The sequence below is a fragment of the Vulpes lagopus genome, chromosome 3, assembly GCF_018345385.1.
Source record: "Vulpes lagopus strain Blue_001 chromosome 3, ASM1834538v1, whole genome shotgun sequence".
NCBI classification, from domain to species: Eukaryota; Metazoa; Chordata; class Mammalia; order Carnivora; family Canidae; genus Vulpes; species Vulpes lagopus.
Window position 1 is genome coordinate 13,198,097 of NC_054826.1, and position 19,788 is coordinate 13,217,884.

A 19,788-nucleotide genomic window follows, 5' to 3' on the forward strand; every position below is an offset into this window, starting at 1 on the left:
AAGCAGGCTCCATGCAGGGAGCCTGACGTGGGACTCGATCCCAGGTCTCCAGGATCACACCCTGGGCTACAAGGCGGCACTAAACCGCTGTGCCACTAGGGCTACCCTGAACTGGGTGTTATACTATATGTTGGCAAGTTGGATTTAAATAAAGTATTTTTAAAAATTAGTGAAATCTGAAAAAAAAAAAGTCCTTACTGACCCAATTAACTATCTTGGTTCAATGTGTAGGGAAAAAAGGTAGAAAAGTATGGGTCTTTAATAATCACACAGTCTGTTTTTCCTAGTTATACTGACAGACTTTTCTCAAACTCTGCCAGATTCCTGAGAACGAACTCATTTGAAAATTATGTAAATTTTCAACAAATGTGGCAGTAAAATGGATCAAATGCTTTGTGCAGCACCTCTTGCTACTCCCTCTGAGTGTGGACATTTCGTGCCATGACAGCACAGAAGAATGCACAGACGGCTGCCAGCAGTCTCAGCATGTCCACATTTTCAAAACTAGGGTATCCTAGTGGCCTGAATTCAGTCAGAACAGTGGCTGAGCAGAAATAGAGAACAGTCCAGCCACAGTGCTAGGATGGGATTTGTTTTTTTGTTGTTCTTGTTTATTGTTGTTGTTAATTCCTATCATTTACTCCAATGTTTTGACTACTCGTTTTGTTTGTTTTAATTTAAAAAGAGGATAAGGGCATGAATAGCAAGTCTTCCCGTTTCCGAACTGTCCACCCCACAGATCAAAAGGAACTGCATCTGTTCCTGTTCCGACTGCAAAGATCAACCATCCCCAGGACCTAGGACCCAGGACCTGCAGCTGCCACTCTCCCCACATCATCTGAAAATCCTGCCCCATGCTGAGCCAGAAGCACTCCTATGCCAGCAATCTATGCCAGACAAGATGTGAGAACTGCCACTCATTCTTCCGGAAGCTTATGGCCCAACAGAGACATGCTGGAACCCATATCATAGAGCTGGCAAGGCATGAAAAAGTTGTCCTTGTGATCTCTCCTCAGAACTAGATTTCTTAGTGGCCCAAAGTACAGGGCTCCAATAAGCCTGAGGAGCGAAACCAGCACGTCAACACTCGGGCTCTGCGTCTGGTTACTCAGAGCTGCAAGGTGACCCATCTCTGATATATACCAATTCATTTCAACAAACAGCTCCCGAGCATCCTAAATACCAAAATGCTGAGGATAAAAAGATAAATAAGAATTGACTTCTGCCCTCACTAACTTCAGACAGACAAATAAGTTATAACTGGAACACTGGATGAACAATGCAATAAGTACCAGAAGCTGACAAGATTGTATAAAGACCACATCATCTCATGTAATCCTCACAACTCTGTTAACAGCTATTACTGTTCTCATTCTACAGATGAGGAAAACGAGGAGGACAAAGGTTATGTGAAGTGGGACTTGAGCCTCAGTTTACCTGATCAGAATTGTATTCCTGCCAACCACATCCTTCTCCAGGACTCTGACTCCTGCCCTTTCACATAGTCTATGAACAATCACTCCTAATGCACCTGCTATATTCAAGCACAAGAACCCCAGAAAGAACACAACACACTGCCTCTACCTCTCTGGAGCACACAGGGGTCAACCATAGTACAAGCCGTAATAAAGATGTGTGTAAGGTGCTGCGCTTGGAGGACAGGCCGCAGGCCTGATGGGAGCACGGCATCTAATCACATTCAGACAGGGTCAGAGAAGACGGCTGCCCTCAAGAAGTGTCATTTATACTGAGACCTAAAAATTAGAAATTAGTTACAGGCCTGGCTGCTCTTCCGCAAGTCTCTTCTTTTGGCAGGGTCCTCTTCCCTCCTCACAAGGCCTGTGTTCCCTGGTTGAGTATGCCCACTCACGATGCCCTGACCACAGCCACACGGCCACCAATGGCCCGTCAAACCACTGTCCACACGGTTCAAGACCTCTGCGAAGCTCTCTGATCCACCCCCTCTCCTGTATTGCAACAATCTCTTACCTTGTCTGCCTTCCTAACCAGTGACACAAACTGGGGGCTGAGGCTGTAGCCGTATATTTTTTTAACTTTCATTTTTGTATTTAAATTCCATTAATTGGGATCCCTGGGTGGCGCAGCGGTTTGGCGCCTGCCTTTGGCCCAGGGCGCGATCCTGGAGACCCGGGATCGAATCCCACATCAGGCTCCCGGTGCATGGAGCCTGCTTCTCCCTCCGCCTATGTCTCTGCCTCTCTCTCTCTATGACTATCATAAATAAATAAAAAAATAAAAAAATAAAAAAATAAATTCCATTAATTAACATATGGGGTATTATTGGTTTCTGAGGTAGAGGTCAGTGATTCATCAGGTGCAAATAACACCCAGTGCTCATTACATCATGTGCCCTCCTTAACGCCCATCACGAAGTTTCTCTGTCCTCCACCCTCCTCCCCTCCAGCGACCCTCAATTTGTTTCCTTTGATTAAGAATTTCTCACAGTTTGGGACAGCCTGGGGGTGCTCAGTGGTTTAGTACCGCCTTCGGCCCAGGGCCTGATCCTGGAGACCCGGGATCAAGTCCCAGGTCAAGCTCCCTGCATGGAGCCTGCTTCTCTCTCTGCCGCTCTCGTTCTCGTTCTCTCTCTCATTAATAAATAGAATCTAAAAAAAAAAGAATCTCTCACAGTATGTCTCCTTCTCTGAATTCATCTTGTTTCATTTTCCTTCCCTTCCCCTGTGCTCCTCTGTTTCGTATTTTTTAGCCTCAGATAGTAAACTGCCAGAAGTCTACTGAAAGAATGCATAAAATAAAAACCTAAAAAGAAGACAAATAATTCTTGATCCTGGTAATATTCTTTCATCCGAAGCATAGTTCTTAAGAGATTTTTTAAAAAGAGCTCTATTAAAAATGACTACCTAGGGCTGCCTGGGTGGCTCAGCGGTTTATCGCCTGCCTTCTGCTCAGGGCATGATCTTGGAGTCCCGGGACTGAGTCCCACGTTGGGCTCCCTGCAGGGAGCCTGCTTCTCCCTCTATGTCTCTGTCCCTCTCTCTGTGTCTCTCACGAATAAATAAAATCTTAAATAAATAAATAAATAAATAAACAAATAAAGACTACCTAAGTGTATGATTAGTGCCAAGTATTACTGAACTCTTGTCACACGTCTCACTGGCTTTCTGAAACACATTCTGGTCCCATCAGTGGGGCAGGTGCATATTCAAAGCCAGACTTTTAAATCTGAAGGTCTGTCACTGAAGATATAGGCTAGAAGTTAAATTAATCTATCCACAGTCCAGTTCTAGGAGCTGGAAATCAAGGTGGGATTTGTTTCCTGGAGCTGATTCCCAGGGCTGTTGGTTCCCTGTTCCTGGCCAGAGGGCTTCAATCACTCTGGAGCCAGCCTGACTAGAGGCTTACTCCTGGCTAAAACGCACAACTAGGTAACAGCTTTCCTGCTAACCACAGATCAACTCTACTAACTATACACTGTCTTTGGCATACAAACAACAATTACTCTGAGAGAAAACAGAAGCCAGGGAAGCAGACATGCAGTAAGAGGCAAACTGACAATCTCTGTCTGGACTCAGAGTAACAGACAACAGATTGAGCCATTCCCGTATCTGGTCTTGAGGATCCTGCTATTTACTCGCCATGCAAATCAGTTCTCAGCCTTAATAAGTGTTCATTGCATATGGCTAGTTGGGAACTCTCAAAAACATTTCAGACTAAGCATCTATTATCCACAAAAATATAGGCCTAACTTAAACACATAAATATATAATCTGCCGGAGGTTTTACTACGTTCACTTTCACAGGTCCCCTGTAATTTATCTTGACAGTGATTCTGTAAAGTATTCTCACCCCTACTCTATAGATAAGGCCCATGAAGCTCCAAAAGGTTAAATCATGCGATGGGGCAGTCCCAGTGGCTCAGTGGTTTAGCGCTGCCTACAGCCCGGGGCGTGATCCTGGAGACCCAGGATCGAGTCCCACGTCAGGCTCCCTGCATGGAGGCTGCTTCTTCCTCTCCCTGTGTCTCTGCCCCCCTCTCTCTCTCCTCTCTGTGTATTCTCATGAATAAATAAATAAAATCTTTAAAAAAAAAAAAATCATGTGACTGGGCTCATACAGCTAAACAGGTGATGAAGCCAGAACTTGTTCTCAGGAATTCCAACACCTGAGAAAGCTTAAAACAAAAATTTAGTACTTTTGGTTTTTACTTTGTTTTTGTAAAAGTGGTACTAAGACATAAATTCAGGGGCACCTTGTCTGGCTTAGTAGGTAAAGCATGTGATTCTTGATCTTAAGGTTGTGAGTTGAAACCCCACATTGGGCATTGGGCTTACTTAACAACAACAAACTCCAGAAAGACAAATTTATACACCCCACAATTCATCTATTTTTTTAAAGATTTTATTTATTTATTCATGAGAGACAGAGACAGAGAGAGAGAGAGAGAGAGAGAGGCAGAGACACAGGCAGAGGGAGAAGCAGGCTCCATGCAGGGAGCCTGACGTGGGACTTGATCCTGGGTCTCCAGGATCACACCCTGAGCTGCAGGCGGCACTAAACCGCTGCGCCACCAGGGCTGCCCCTGTTTAAGATTTTTATTTATTTATTCATGAGAGACCCAGAGAGGCAGAGACATAGGCAGAGGGAGAAGCAGACTCCTTGAGGGGAGCCCGATGTGGGACTTGATCACGGTACTCTGGGGCCACGCCCTGAGCCGAAGGCAGACACTCAACTGCTGAGCCACCCAGGCGCCCCTACAATTCACCCATTTAAAAGTGCACAATTCAATGGTGTTTAGTATATTCAGAGTTGTACAACTATAATCACAACCATTTTAGAATATTTTCAGCACACCTAAAAAGAACATGGTACCCACTAGCATTCATCCCCTCCATTCTCCCTGCCACCAACCCTCCAAGCCCACTCCTAGCCCTAGGTAACTAACTGCCAATCTTAAACTTCTGTCCTATTACAAAATAATGCCATCAAGTATCCTCTCAAATGTAACACATGTTCAGGACAGGGAAACAGGAAACAACCTCCAACAGTGTATTATCCTAACAGCTAAGAAAAAAAAAAAAAAAAGAAATACTTATGCATGTGCCTATTTTAAGTCCTTTCACATTGAGACCGCTTTTTCCCCTTATCTCAGTGTGTGTGTGTGTGTGTGTGTGTGTGTGTGTGTGTGTGTTTTAAGGAAGAAAGTACTCACAAAGACTCAAATTAAATCCCTCACTCTGGTTTGACAGCTCATCATTTATTGAATGGCAGTGAAAGTATTACTCATTTAGGCTTCTTGACAAGAATCACTTTAACACAGGGATGCCTGGGTGGCTCAGCAGTTTAGCGCCTGCCTTCAGCCCAGGGTGTGATCCTGGAGTCCCGGGATTGAGTCCCACATCAGGTTCCCTGCATGGAGCCTGCTCCTCCCTCTGCCTGTGTCTCTGCCTCTCTTCTGTGTCTCTCATGAATAAATTAAAATAAAATCTTAAAAAAAAAAAAAAAAGAATCACTTTAACAGATGACTGTTGGGGCATAAAGACCAAGAATAGAATCAGCAACCACATTAAAGGTCTACCTCAGCTATCCAAATTACTCTCCAGGAGAAATAAAAAAGCCTCAGAATGATGCTCCTACCAGCTACCTTCTGAGGCCCCCTCCTGGGATGGCCACAGCCCTCTCTGAAGCCGCGCTGACCTCCACAAGGCCACTCAAGCCCCACAGCCCTGCCCTCAAGGAGCTTATGGTTCTGTTGGAGAAAGAACACCCCCAGATGTGGAGCAATTATATCTGAGTAGAGAAGAGACACTGTAGCAACCAAGAGCCCAGAGCTACAGTCTGTAGCTTTTGTACCCAGTACAAAAAGAAAGGGAGAATGCCAGTGAGGAAAGCCCAGCAAACACAGGCTAACGTGGCTCTGGCCCTCTGAAGCGCTCACTGGCCAGATGCTTTTCCCACTAAACTCACTTTTCTTTCTCCATTAGGGTTTCCTCCATGACTTCATTTGAAATAGCAGTTCTTAATGGGGATGAGGGAAAGGATCATAGTTAACAAAAAATGCAGATTCCTACAGCAGGTGCCCACTCCCTCACACATCCTTTCCTGTCCCTAAGATAAATGTGAATCTCTAAAGCAGGACTTGGGACAGTGTATTTTGAAGAAATTCTTCAAAGAAACACATTGTTTAAAAAAAAGAATTTTTTTTCTTTCTTTTTGGGTGCCTCGGTGGCTCAGTCAGTTAAACATCTGCCTCTGGCTCAGGTCATGATCCAGGGTGCTGGGATCAAGCCCGGCATGAGCTCCCTGCTCAGTAGGGAGCCTGCTTTTCCCTCTCCCTCTGCTCCTCCTCCTTGCTTATGTTCTCTGTCAAATAAATAATCTTTTAAAAGTTTCCTTGTACAAAATAGGTTTGTTTTTTTTTCCTAAATATTTATTTATTTGAGGGGCCCCTGGGTGGCTCAACTGGTTAAGCATCCACCTTTGGCTCAGATCATGATCCTAGAATCCTGGGATTGAGCCCCACATCTGGCTCCCTGCTCAGCAGGGAGCCTGCTTCTCCCTCTCCCTTGCACCCCCCCCCACTCATGCTCTCTCTCTGCTCTATCTCAAATGAAAAAATAAAAAAATTTTTAAAGATTTTATTTATTCATGAGAAACACAGAAAGAGAGAGGCAGAGACATAGGCAGAGGGAGAAGCTCCATGAATGGAGCCCAATGTGGGACTTGATCCCAGGACTCCAGGATCATGACTTGAGCCGAAGGCAGACCGCTGAGCCACCCAGGCATCCCAAATAAAATCTTAAAAAAAAAAAAAGAAAAAAAAAGATTTATTCGAGAGGCTGTGTGCGTGCATGCGTGAGCAATGGGAGGGCCAAGGGAGAGTCTCGTGCAGACTCCATGCTGAGCACAGAGCTCCATGCATGTCTCCACCCCACGACCCTGAGATCATGACCAGAGCCAAAACCAACAGTCCAACACTTAACTGACTGTGCCACCCAGGTGCCCCTTCGTGCAAACAGGTCTAAAAGCACTTGTCTAAGTCAACTCTATGAATCAGGAAATGAGAGCCAAAGATGTAAAGGGGGCTCCCTCAAAGTCACACAGAAAAGAAATGAGCAGCACCTTGGCCTCCCAAATGCAAGCTAACGCTCTTTCAACAAATCAAAAGAAGAAAGGAATCTGCAGTGAGTCTGGAAAAGCTGTTAAGATGTGGGGAGGAGGCAGGTGGACAGGAGGACTCTTAAATAGGAAAATCACACATGAAAGCTGCATCCAGCAGGAAGCTGGCTATGGTGTGCAGGGTGACTTGGGTAGACAGACCAGTTAAGCAGTTGTGGTCTGTGATTCCAAGCACACAAGGAGATGCTAGCAGGGATCATAGAATGAATGGAAATAAAAGACAGGCCAGCAAAGAGGTCTCCCCCAAGGGAACCCTGGAAACTGACTAGTTTGGAGTACAAGTGACTGCTGGGGAAAGGGGGGACTGCTGGCAGCAACTAGGAAGGCTAATTTAAAAGGGCAAAAGCCAAACTGGATTGGACATAACACCCAGGACATAATATGCTGCCCAAACCCTAGGTAGCTCCTCCTGGGCACCCCCACGACAAAACACCCTAACAGGAAGACAGAGAAGGAATCCACACAGAAAAGCTCACTGGAAGAGAACGCTGTGCAGGAAGGGAGACCCTCTGGGTGGATAGGAAAGGCACCCACTGCAGGTAGGGCACAGTCCTGGGAAAGGGCCAGTGCCCTTGGCTCTGGACACAAGCCTCTGAGAAGACCAAGGAAAAACAATGTTAGAAGGGAATGTAGGAAATCTTGTTACTATGGAGACCTGCTCTGGTGGCCCAAAGAACACGCATGCACACACAGAAGCTGCAGCGACCACAGCAATGAACATTTAATGAGTGCTGGCTACATGTTGAGGACTGTGTTAGCCACTTCCCGTGGATTGCCTCAATTAAGGCTAACAACAATCTGCAGAGCTGGATACTGTTATTTTCACTGCCATTTCACAGATGAGGAAACAGGCTCAGAACAGTTAAAGAGCCAGACCAAATCCACGCACCAGGTCGTAGAGCTCTAATTCCAAAGCCATGCTCTTCATGAGCACATTACGTTGAAAGTAAAGAGGGCAGCACTGGAACGCGTACGAGCTTGAGAGAAAGGTAGCAGGTGGGAATGACGGCACTGTCCGAATGTCATCCTTTCAGCCAACTGATGTGACTAACAGCAGCTGCAAAAACACATGGCGTTGCCTGTGCACCAACCTCCTGCCCCGACCCCCCCAGAACTGCTATATAAATCCTAGGTCAGCTGAATAGCTGGCGAGGAGCTCAAAGCCTCAGAGCAGGAGCTTCTCCACGGTCTCGGGGCAAGAAGAACCAGAAGCCAATGAGAAGGCACCTGCAGCCTCACAAAGGGCCAGACTGACTTATTTTTTATTTTTTTTTATTTATTTTATTTTTTTATTTATGATAGGCACACAGTGAGAGAGAGAGGCAGAGACATAGGCAGAGGGAGAAGCAGGCTCCATGCACCGGGAGCCCGACGTGGGATTCGATCCCAGGTCTCCAGGATCGCGCCCTGGGCCAAAGGCAGGCGCTAAACCGCTGCACCACCCAGGGATCCCCCGGCCGGACTGACTTAATGGTAAAGCAGAAAACAACCCTGCATGTCCTAGCAGCACCCCTTCAATTCTATTTTTCAGGACTGAGCTCACTTGCACCCCCACCATGCCTTATATAAGGTATGAGACAGATGCTCCAACCACCTGGTCCCGACATGCCTATGAGCCTTGGGAGCTGTCCCCGTTGCCTGCCCACTGCATGTATCCCCTTCCCCCACACTAGCACCCACTCTCACAATGCCCTTTCCAAGTTCTACACAGCCTTCAAATGAGGCCAGATGCTGCGGCAGGTTCTGCAGCAAGCCTTCTGTGCTCCAAAAGCATTCTGTGCACTCCTCCTTCATAAACAGGCAGCACCTACCTCTGTGCATTAAAGCCATCTGTTGACGTGCTGTCTCTCTTAACAGAACGTGAACCTCCTCAGAGCCCAAACTTGTTTTCGCATTCCAAATTCTAACAGTGCAAATGGCAGGCATACGATCAATAATATTCCCATGTCAAGTTACTATTAATAATAATAGCATCTAGCAGTTGTTGAGGATCCACCATGTGTCAGGTCCTGAGTATACAAGTTTATTTCTTCTCACGTTCAAAATAAGCCTACAGTGAAGATAATCACCCAATGTTACAGTTGAGGGAAAAAAGTCTATGAGAGGTAAAATCACACTGGAAGTAGATCTCGAGGGATTAAAGCAAAACAGGAACTCAATTTTTTGTCTAGAGAAAAGGTAGGAATTCAGTGAGATTTTTCATCCAAAAACTGGGCTCACTCTCTTCAAGGTATTCTCAGAAGTATTAAAACTCTCTTAGCAAGAAAAGCAAAAAGCAGCTCAGGACCATCATCTCAAAGAGCGGTGGCAATCTGTCATAGGGAAAGACAGACTGGGGCATCTGGCTGGCTCAGCTGGTAGAGCATGGGACTCTTGAACTCAGGTTATGAGTTTGAGCCCACACTGGGTGTAAAGATTACTTAAAAATAAGATCTTAAAATTTAAAAAAAGGAAGGAGGGCTGCGGATGGAGCCTGGTTCGGATTTCTCTCTCCATCTCCCTCTGGGGCTTCCTTCCTCTAAAAAAAGAAAATTTAAAATAAAAAAAAAAAAAAAAATAAAAAAATTTTTAAAGATTTTATTTATTCATGAGAAACACAGAAAGAGAGAGGCAGAGACATAGGCAGAGGGAGAAGCTCCATGAATGGAGCCCAATGTGGGACTCGATACCGGAACTCCAGGATCACACCCTGGAATGAATGCACTCAACCACTGAGCCACTCAGGCATCCTAACCTAATATTTTATTTATTTATTCATGAGAAACACAGAAAGAGAGAGGCAGAGACATAGGCAGAGGGAGAAGCTCCATGAATGGAGCCCAATGTGGGACTCGATACCGGAACTCCAGGATCACACCCTGGAATGAAGTACACTCAACACTGAGCCACTCAGGCATCCTAACCTAATATTTTATTTATTTATTCATGAGAGACACAGGCAGAGAGAGAAACAGGTTCCACGCAGGGAGCCAATGCGGGACTCGATCCCAGGACCCTGGATCACGACCTGAGCCAAAGCAGATGCTCAACACTAAGCCACACTGACCCAGATGGCTCAAGATAAAAATTTTTTTTCAAAAGCTATGGCCTGTGAAAACCCAATTCCTCACTAAAGAACAATGTCACACAGGATGGTTTAATGTGGAAGTATTCCAAGAATATCAAATATCCTGTTGGTGATGCTCAGGGAAAAATCTAGAAACTTTAAATTTCTAAGTATAGGTTGCCTTAGCCTAATATTTTTTAAAGATTTTATTTATTCATGAGAAACACAGAAAGAGAGAGGCAGAGACATAGGCAGAGGGAGAAGCTCCATGAATGGAGCCCAATGTGGGACTCGATACCGGAACTCCAGGATCACACCCTGGAATGAATGCACTCAACCACTGAGCCACTCAGGCATCCTAACCTAATATTTTATTTATTTATTTTTTAAAGATTTTATTTATTTTTTAAAGATAATATTATTATTTTCCAGGTAGAAATACAACCAAGGCTTAAAGGACTGGCCTCACTCATAGCCATAATAAGTGGCTGTTTGCCCTCCCTAGAGTTGTGCCCCAGGAGGCACACAGAGCAGACTAAGGAAAGGAGGAGGTCATATGGTCCTCCCTGCTCTGCAGCAGCTTCACTCCACTCCAGATCCCTCTCCACTTTTAGCCCCCTCATAATCCTCCTGAAGCAACAGAAGAGATTATAAAAATTGTTCCAGTTTAATCCTACCTCCCAACCTATCTCAAGAGGTTTATTTTAAACGATTCATTAGGGATCCCTGGGTGGCACAGCGGTTTGGCGCCTGCCTTTGGCCCAGGGCGCGATCCTGGAGACCCGGGATCGAATCCCACATCGGGCTCCCGGTGCATGGAGCCTGCTTCTCCCTCTGCCTGTGTCTCTGCCTCTCTCTCTCTCTCTGTGACTATCATAAGTAAATAAAAAATAAAAAAATAAACGATTCATTAAACTGCAAACCCACTGTTTTTGTTGCTCCCCAAAACACCTCAGAAGTCACAATGGTAACTTATTAGAAACTAAGGATGGTTTTCTGCTGGAAAAAAAACTCAAAAAACACATGCTCTACTGTGACAGGTCAGCAGTACTATCTTCAAACTTGACAACCACATGCGGGTTGTAAATTCTTACATATATTATGATTGCAATCATATGAGATACACAAAGCAAGAACATACTAAACAATGGAACTACTTGCTTTGGTTAAGGTAGCACAACTGATGGTAATTTTATTTTTCTAACTTCTGGCATCTGCAACTTCATTATATTGTCTTTTTTGAACATTGTCTTTATCATAAAAATAGGTATACATCTTTAAGTGATTAAAAAGAAGCTTTGGGGGCACCTGGGTGGACAGCCAGTTGGGCATCTGACTCTTGGTTTTGGCTCTGGTTGTGATCTCAGGGTTGGCTCTGGTTATGATCTCGGGGTTGTGGTATGATCCCTACACTGGGCTCCACACTCAGCAGGGAATCTGCTTGGGTATCTCTCTCTCTCTCTCTCTCTGCCCTTCCCTGCCTGAGCAGAGCAGGCATGAGCAAACTCTCTCTCTCTCTCTCTCTCTCTCGAATAAATAAATCTTAAAAAAAAAAAAAAAAAGCTCTGGTTGGGGCACCTGGATGTCTCAGTTGGTAAAGCAACCAATTTTTTATTTCGGTTCAGGTCATTATCTCAGGATTGAGAGACTGAGCTGCGCTGCGGATGGAGCCTGGTTCGGATTCTCTCTCCATCTCCCTCTGGGGCTTCCTTCCTCTAAAAAAAGAAAATTTAAAATAAGATTTTTTTTTCTTTTTTAAAGATTTTATTTATTCACGAAAGACACAGAGAAAGGCGGAAACACAGACAGAGGGAGGAGCAGGCTCCCTGCAGGGAGCCCAATGCGGGACTCGATCCCAGGACCCTGGATCACGACCTGAGCCAAAGGCAGATGCTCAACCACTAAGCCACACTGACCCAGATGGCTCAAGATAAAAATTTTTTTTCAAAAGCTATGGCCTGTGAAAACCCAATTCTCACTAAAGAACAATGTCACACAGGATGGTTTAATGTGGAAGTATTCCAAGAATATCAAATATCCTGTTGGTGATGCTCAGGGAAAAATCTAGAACTTTAAATTTCTAAGTATAGGTTGCCCTTAGCCTAATATTTTTTAAAGATTTTATTTATTTATTCATGAGAGACACAGGCAGAGAGAGAAACAGGTTCCACGCAGGGAGCCCAATGTGGGACTCGATACCGGAACTCCAGGATCACACCCTGGAATGAAGGCACTCAACCACTGAGCCACTCAGGCATCCTAACCTAATATTTTATTTATTTATTTTTTAAAGATTTTATTTATTTATTCATGAGAGACAGAGAGAGAGAGAGGCAGAGACACAGGCAGAAGAAGCAGGCTCCATGCAGAGAGCCCGACGTGGGACTCGATCTCGGGTCCCCAGGATCACGCCCCAGGCTGTAAGGCAGCACTAAACCACTGAGCAACCCGGGCTGCCCCTAACCTAATATTTTAAAAGCAGTCCTGGTTTTAATAACAGAGAAGGAAGTAGGCTGCAGAAGAGCATTAGGTTCTAAGACAGAGGGTGTCTGTGTGGCAGCTGTTTGATCAGGCTACAGGAAGTATCTCTTGACATAGCCTCATGACATCTTCTGATGCTCCATCTGCAGAAGTTGAGAGGTACTGGAAAAGATCCAGGGAGATGCCGCAGGAAGCACATGCAGGAGAGAAAAAGCGGAAGCTTTGGAGAGATTATCAGGCTAAAGCCAGCCACAGCTAAGAAAGTGATCATTTTAGGAAGATCTTTTAGGAAGAACTTTTGATGTCCTTTAAATCACTGTCAATGACCTCAACGGTCCAGAAGAAAATTCTGGCATAAAAAAATTAGTTTGGAATGGAAAAAAAGTCTTTACAAAAGGAAAAAGACAGATCTAGATCTTGCTTTTAAAGGTATTTTTTTTGCTAGGACTGAGCAAGGAAGTCTGTTTTAGGATAAGCCAATGTCTTCTAGTTATGGATCCACTGAAGCCCTCAAAGTTGGTGGTCCAACACAGTAGTGTGCCGCCAAAAAATAATCATCTCAATTATTTATCTGTTTTGTAGTCCCAACATCTAAAATAGAGCCTGGTACTTTCAGGTACTAAGTAAATATCTGCTGAATTAGCTGTATCTCCAAGGGGCCCTGAATCCTCTCAGTCACCTGCTGGAGAAGCTAACAAAAGCCAAGAAAGAAACCACTACTGGAGAACGTGAATGAGAAAGCACTTTAGGGGATCCCTGGGTGGCGCAGCGGTTTAGCGCCTGCCTTTGGCCCAGGGCGCGATCCTGGAGACCCAGGATCGAATCCCACGTCGGGCTCCCGGTGCATGGAGCCTGCTTCTCCCTCTGCCTGTGTTTCTGCCTCTCTCTCTCTCTCTCTGTGTGACTATCATAAATAAATACAAAAAAAAAAAAGAGAGAGAGAAAGCACTTTAGTGTGTGAATGCCAATCATGACTACAGACATGTTTCACTATAATATTACCTGCATTCATAAACATAAGGATGGAAGAACAGCCCTGGAGTGAGACTGCCTGAATTTAAATCCTGGCACAGGACAGCCCAGTGGCTCAGCGGTTTAGCGCCGCCTTCAGCCCAGGGTGACATGATCCTGGAGACCCGGGATCGAGTCCCACGTTGGGCTCCCCACACGGAGCCTGCTTCTCCCTCTCCCTGTGTCTCTGCCTCTCTCTCTCTCATGAATGAATGAATGAATGAATGAATGAATGAATGAATGAATAAATAAATAAATAAATAAATAAATAAATAAATAAATAAATCCTGGCACTACCTCTTGCCAGCTGTTACCGCCCCCTCCCCCCCACAAGGTACTAACTTCAGTGGGTCTCTCTACATCTAAACACACAAAAGGGAGTAGCAGTGTCTGCTGCCTAAGAGAGCTGAAAGGATGAAATGAGATATGCAGAGACACATAAGTGCCTAATAAATATTCTTAACTATTCATTGTATTATTTTGATATATAACCCCAGAGCCATTATCTCTTGGAAAAACACAAGATCATAGATAAGGTCACCTCTCTCCATGAAAAGATATGACCCTAAATTGAAGATTAAGCAATCAAATGCATTCTTTTCCCTGAGGAATGAAAAAGAAAAAATTGGCTCTTAAATCTGAACTTTTTTGACCCTTCTTCAATCTTGTTTTTTCTCCTCCCATCTACATAAAAACCTTCCCTGGGCAGCCCAGGTGGCTCAGTGGTTTAACGCCGCCTTCAGCCCTGGAGTCCCAGGATCGAGTCCCACGTCAGGCTCCCTGCATGGAGCCTGCTTCTCCCTCTGCCTGTGTCTCTGCCTCTTGTCTCTCTCTCTCTCTGTGTGTGTGTGTCATGAATAAATAAATAAAATCCTTAAAAAAAAAAAAAAAAAAAAAAAAAAAACCCTTCCCTACCCTCCTATGGGCCTGGCTTAACCACAGGCACTGCTAGCTCCAGGGGACAGTTCTTATCTCCAGACTGCAATACTTCTGTGGTGCTGGGCAGGACATTTAACCTCACAGGGCCCATATTTGTATCACAGAGGAAGAGTAGCCCAGGGTGTGATCCTGGAGTTCCGGGATCGAGTCCAATGTTGGGCTCCCCACATGGAGGCTTCTCCCTCTGCCTGTGTCTCTCATGAATAAATAAATAAAGTTTTTAAAATAAATAAATAAATAAATTATCCCCCAAATCTAACAATCTTCAAATAGAGGGCGCCTGGCTGGTTCAGTCAGGAGAACATGTAACTCTTGATCTCAAGTTTGAGCCCTATGTTGGGCGTAAAGATTATAAATAAAATACACTTAAAAAAAATCACGGGGCACCTGGGTAGCTCAGCCAGTTAAGTGTGGGACTCTTGATTGTGGCTGGTGATTTCAGGATCATAAGATCCAGCCCCGCAGCAGGCTCCACACTGGGTATGAAGTCCACTTGAGAGTCTCTCTCCCTCTGCCTGTCTTCCCCACCCTCTCTCTTGTGCGTGCAGTCTCTCTCAAAAAAATAAAATAAAATAAAATCTTTAAAAAAAACAACACATAAACCCAACCCCCCCCCCCCCACACACACACACACTGCTTTCTTTGGCTCTTTGTGCTATCTAACATCTCCCCACCACAAGGTGTGTTTCTCTTGTGGGTCTAATCTAAAATGACATTATAGGTTAACAACAGACATGGAAAGACATTTACAATATAGATTTCTGGTGAAAAGGCAGATTAAAAAATAATATGATCAGTGACACATGAGTGGCTCAGCAGTTGAGTGTCTGCCTTTGGGCTCAGGGCGTGATCCCAGTATGAGGATTGAGTCCCACACTGGGCTCCCTGTGAGGACCCTGTTTCTCCCTCTGCCTATGTCTCTCTCTCTCTCTCTCTCTCTCTCTCTGTGTCTCTCATGAATAAATAAATAAAATCTTTTAAAAAAATAATAATATGATCAGCCAATATTAAGCCCATTTTAGAAAAAACATATGCATACACCCACACACATCTTTGACAGGGTACAGTCTGAGTTGTTTATAATTTTTTTTAAAAAATTCTTTGCATATCTATATTTTCTTATTTTTCCACAATGAAATGAACACTTATGGCTTCTGAAATAATAATTCAAACAAGTATTTTATTTAGCAAGAAAAATAGATCTGGCTTCCAAACTATAACCAAATGCCTCCCTGATAGGGAGCTCAGCACTCAGGGGCTCCCGTGCACGGAGACACAACGTCCTTTGTACTGTTTGCCTGGGACTAAGCTGAAGTGGTGATGCTGAGATGTTTCTAAGTACCAGCCATCTGGTACCACCAAGAAGACCCAGCGCGTGCTCTCTCTCTCCCATTCACCTCAATTTCCCAAGCTTACCATTTACAAGCTCTACTGATTTGCAACTCTCCAGGCAGCATTTACAAAACACGACCAAAGGTCCTGAACTACAGTTCAGCACTTTAATGTTCACATTCACTGACTTAGAATCAATGACAGAAGAGCCCAAGTTAACTCTGGCAGAGATCCATGTTCGAACTACCACCCTTCCTTTCAGGTTGTTCAATGTCAATCCGTCTAACCACAAGAAAAAAAAAAAAAAGCCATCATGTTTAAAAGCATCGTCCTCAAATCCTTTATCCAGTAAAGTGCTACTGCTTTTAACACAAAGTTGCTGACTCTTGACAGATTCTGGCATACTGAAGAAAGCCACTGTTGAGCCTTCCAAGATCTGGTCAGCCAAGAACCAGTTCATCATCACCAGGCACAGGTATCATTAGATCATACGGCATGAAGACTATTCTGACAGCTCAGTGACCCACCAGCAAAACGGTGCCTGAGATAGGAGCACCTGGGTGGCTCAGTAGGTGAGCGTCGGCCTTTGGCTCAGGGTGTGATCCTGGGGTTCCAGGATCAAGTCCCACATCAGGCTCCCTGCATGGAGCCTGCTTCTCCCTCTGCTTGTGTCTCTGCCTCTCTCTCTGTGTCTCTCATGAGTAAATAAATAAAATCTCTAAAAAAAAAAAAAAAAAAAGCCTGAGAAACGTGTGATTTCCCAGCTAACAAGAGCAAAGCACATACTAAGAAATAAGTGATAGGAAGACATACACCAAACACAGTAAAGATGAAAGCAGTATGAAGTAGAAACAGAACAGTCCAGAAAGTGTTCTGAGGGACTCCTGTTACGTTGTGAGCCATGAGGTTAGCAGACTCTGTTCTAAGAGGTAAGCCTCAAAGCTGCATACTCCAATTTTTAACAATATGATGTCTAGGAAAAGCTATACACTTAAAAAGAAACTGCTTCTCGTCCCCTCCCTCATGCCCTTATCTTTTAAACTGTAAGCAATTTAGGTCAGAGCCCTTTCCTCCGGTACAAAATATTTTTAGAGACGGATTACAACAAAGAAACATAGTGTCTACACAGCACTATTTCATGGCAAGAAAACAAAACTGCGAACTCTAAGGATCCCAAAAATGTGACCATTTTGGGGCTGAACCACTCCCCTTCCCTAATTATCCCTCAAAGGAAATATATATCAGGCACTGCGGGCAAAGAGGGAAAACATGTCTAATTACAACATGTGCACTCGGTGGATGAAAAATCTGAACATTCTTGAACTCTGGCCACATTTCAGAAGACTTTCCATTTGTAGCTTAATCTCACTGAAGAGGAAAGGTTAAAGATCAGTTGAATTTCAACAAGGGCCGCATCAAAAAAGACGCGAAGAGAAACCCACATCTACTTACCCACAACACAAGGGAAGCCCGTTGAAAATTCAAGATGACCCTGACTCCTTATCAAGCATCTAAGGAGGAAGTGGTTTTTATTTTCAAAGTACAACTAAAAATAAAACCGATTTGGAGAGTATGCTCAAAAAAAAAAAAAAAAAAAAGAGTATTCTCAACTAGAGAGAAAACACATGCAATCGTGAATGTGAAGGTGCGCGTGGAAAGGCTCCAGGCCTCAGGTGTTCCTGCAGAACAGTCCCCAGTCAAGACCTGTCACCCACAGCCCGCCGGCCTTTGCCTGCAGCGGCGGGAGGCGGCTGAAGACCGTGAGGGGCTCGGTGCTCCTCTCGCACGAGGCTGCCTCACGTACCGGGGAGGGCGCCGGGAGACCCTTCAGGAGACGGCACCTCATCAGGCACCTGGAGCGGGGACTACCGCCCGGGAAGCCCGTACAGGCTCCGGCGTCTCTAACCCGGCTCCCGAGGGCCCTCCCCCCGCCCACTCGGCTTCCCCGGGGCCGGCTCCCTCGCTGTGCCTCCAGCGCTGCGCACTCCCCCCTCGGACCCCGTACACAGCCTTCAGGTCTGCTCAGGTGCCACCGCGCCGGGGAGACAACGGTGCCTCTTTCCTCGGCCCATGACCCCTCATCACCTCCTAACGTAACCGTATCATCTGCTTATATTTTACTCAGCGTTGACTCGCCCCCCCGCCCCCCCAACAAATATGCTCCCGGGGAGCAGGGATCGCAGTTCTGTTCGCATCCCGGGCGTCCAGGACGGTGCAGGAGCTCCGGGGAAATAGGGCACGAATGAATGAACTTGACCGTAAAACTCCAGGAGGAAGGCGAGACGGCGGTGAGAGCGGGAGGGAATGACAGGGGGGTCCGCGGAGGAAGAGGAGGGCTGCGCCGCCGGCAGGCGGGAGGGAGGCGGCAGGCGCGAGGCGGCAGGCGGCAGGCGGCGCACGGACCCCGCCGGCGGCTCCCAGCAGCTCCCGGAGCCGCACGCAGCGGACACGGCAGCTCCGAAGCCTCAGCGGAGCGGTTCCAAGGGCAGGGCCGACCCGCCCTGACGCCGGCGGCCCGGAGCGCCCAGCGCCCCCCCGCCCCCCGCCCCGGGCCGCGGCCCCTTCCCCGCTCGGGCCCCTCACCTGGTCGCCGGCGACCGGGCCCGGCGCTCCGGCACCTGCCTGCCCCCGAGCGCCCCCGAGCGCCCCGGGCCGCCCGGCCCCCTCCGGCAGCCGCACCGGAAGCGCCGCGGCCCGGCCGCAGCGGGGAGGGGGCTCCCGCCGCCCCCCGCCCCCCGCCCCCCGCCCCGGCAGCGCCACAGCCCGCGCCCCGGCCGCGCGGCGCCCCCTCACCTCCGGGCGCACGTACGACACGAACGAGGGTTTGGGCGCCTTGGTGCCGCCGCCACCGCCGACGACCCCTTTCCCCAGCATACCGCCGCCCTAGGAAGCAGCGCCGCGCGGGAGCAGAGGCGGCCGCTCGGGCTCGGCAGCGGCGGCGGCCACCAGCTCTGGCGGCCGGGGCTCCGCCCATCCCCAGGGCCGCGGCGGCCGCGGCGACGCCCGCATCCGGCTCCGCCGCCGACACCGCTCGCCCCGCCCACCCCGCGCGCGGGCCCGGGGAGTCGGGAGCCCGCGGCCGGAGGCCACGCCCCCTCCGCTCGCCGCAGGCGCGTCGCACGGGCGGAGGTTCGCCTTCGGCGATTGGCTCCGCTCGGCCAAGCCCGCCCCCTGCGCCCTCTGATTGGGCAGGCGGCGCCGCCGGCCTCGCCCCGCGCCGAGCTACCTCTTGAATGAACCGGGAGAGGATTCCCGGGCCAATCCGGAGGGCGCTGCTTCCGGACTCCGCGGCGGTTGGGCGAGGGGCGGCGCTGCGGGCCAATGGTGCTGCGGTCGCTGAGCTGCGAGCCGCGGTGCCCGGCGGGCGTTTGCTCTCCTCGTTGGCCGTTCGGCTTTAAAACTTTCAAAAGTGGTGCGTCGGGGCAGCCCGGTGCTCGGCGCTGTGGCGCCGCCTGCGGCCCAGGGCGCGACCCTGGAGACCCGGGATCGAGGCCCGCGTCGGGCTCCCTGCGTGGGGCCTGCTGCTCCCTCTGCCTGTGTGTTTGCCTCTGTGTCTCCCATGAATAATTTTTTTTTTAATCTTAAAAAAAAAAGTGGTGTGTCGGAATGCGCCGTGTGAGCCCAGATCCACACCGATGACGTCCTGGTTGGCTACTTTGCATGCAGGCGGAGATGAGACCAATCCTCCTTAACAGGCACCTAGGAGTAGGTTTGAATGTTTGATCATAAAGGTCCTGTCGACCTCATCTTTCCAGTTTTGTTGTTGCTGTTGTTGCTTCTTGGCGTTTCTAACAATAGCCCTTAATTTGTTTTCTTTTATA

The 19,788-nt window shown here is 47.3% G+C and overlaps 1 protein-coding gene across 2 annotated transcripts in view; it reads right to left on the bottom strand.

The window, feature by feature from the left end:
• MTMR12 (myotubularin related protein 12) overlaps positions 1–19,013 on the bottom strand; it is a 72,899-nt gene extending 53,886 nt beyond the window's left edge. For both annotated transcript variants that reach the window (XM_041749508.1, XM_041749507.1), the window contains exon 1: positions 18,761–19,013. In XM_041749508.1, the coding sequence (XP_041605442.1) occupies positions 18,761–18,841 (81 nt within the window). In that variant the 5' untranslated portion in view covers positions 18,842–19,013. The remainder of the gene's footprint in view (positions 1–18,760) is intronic.
• Between the last annotated feature and the right edge of the window lie 775 nt (positions 19,014–19,788).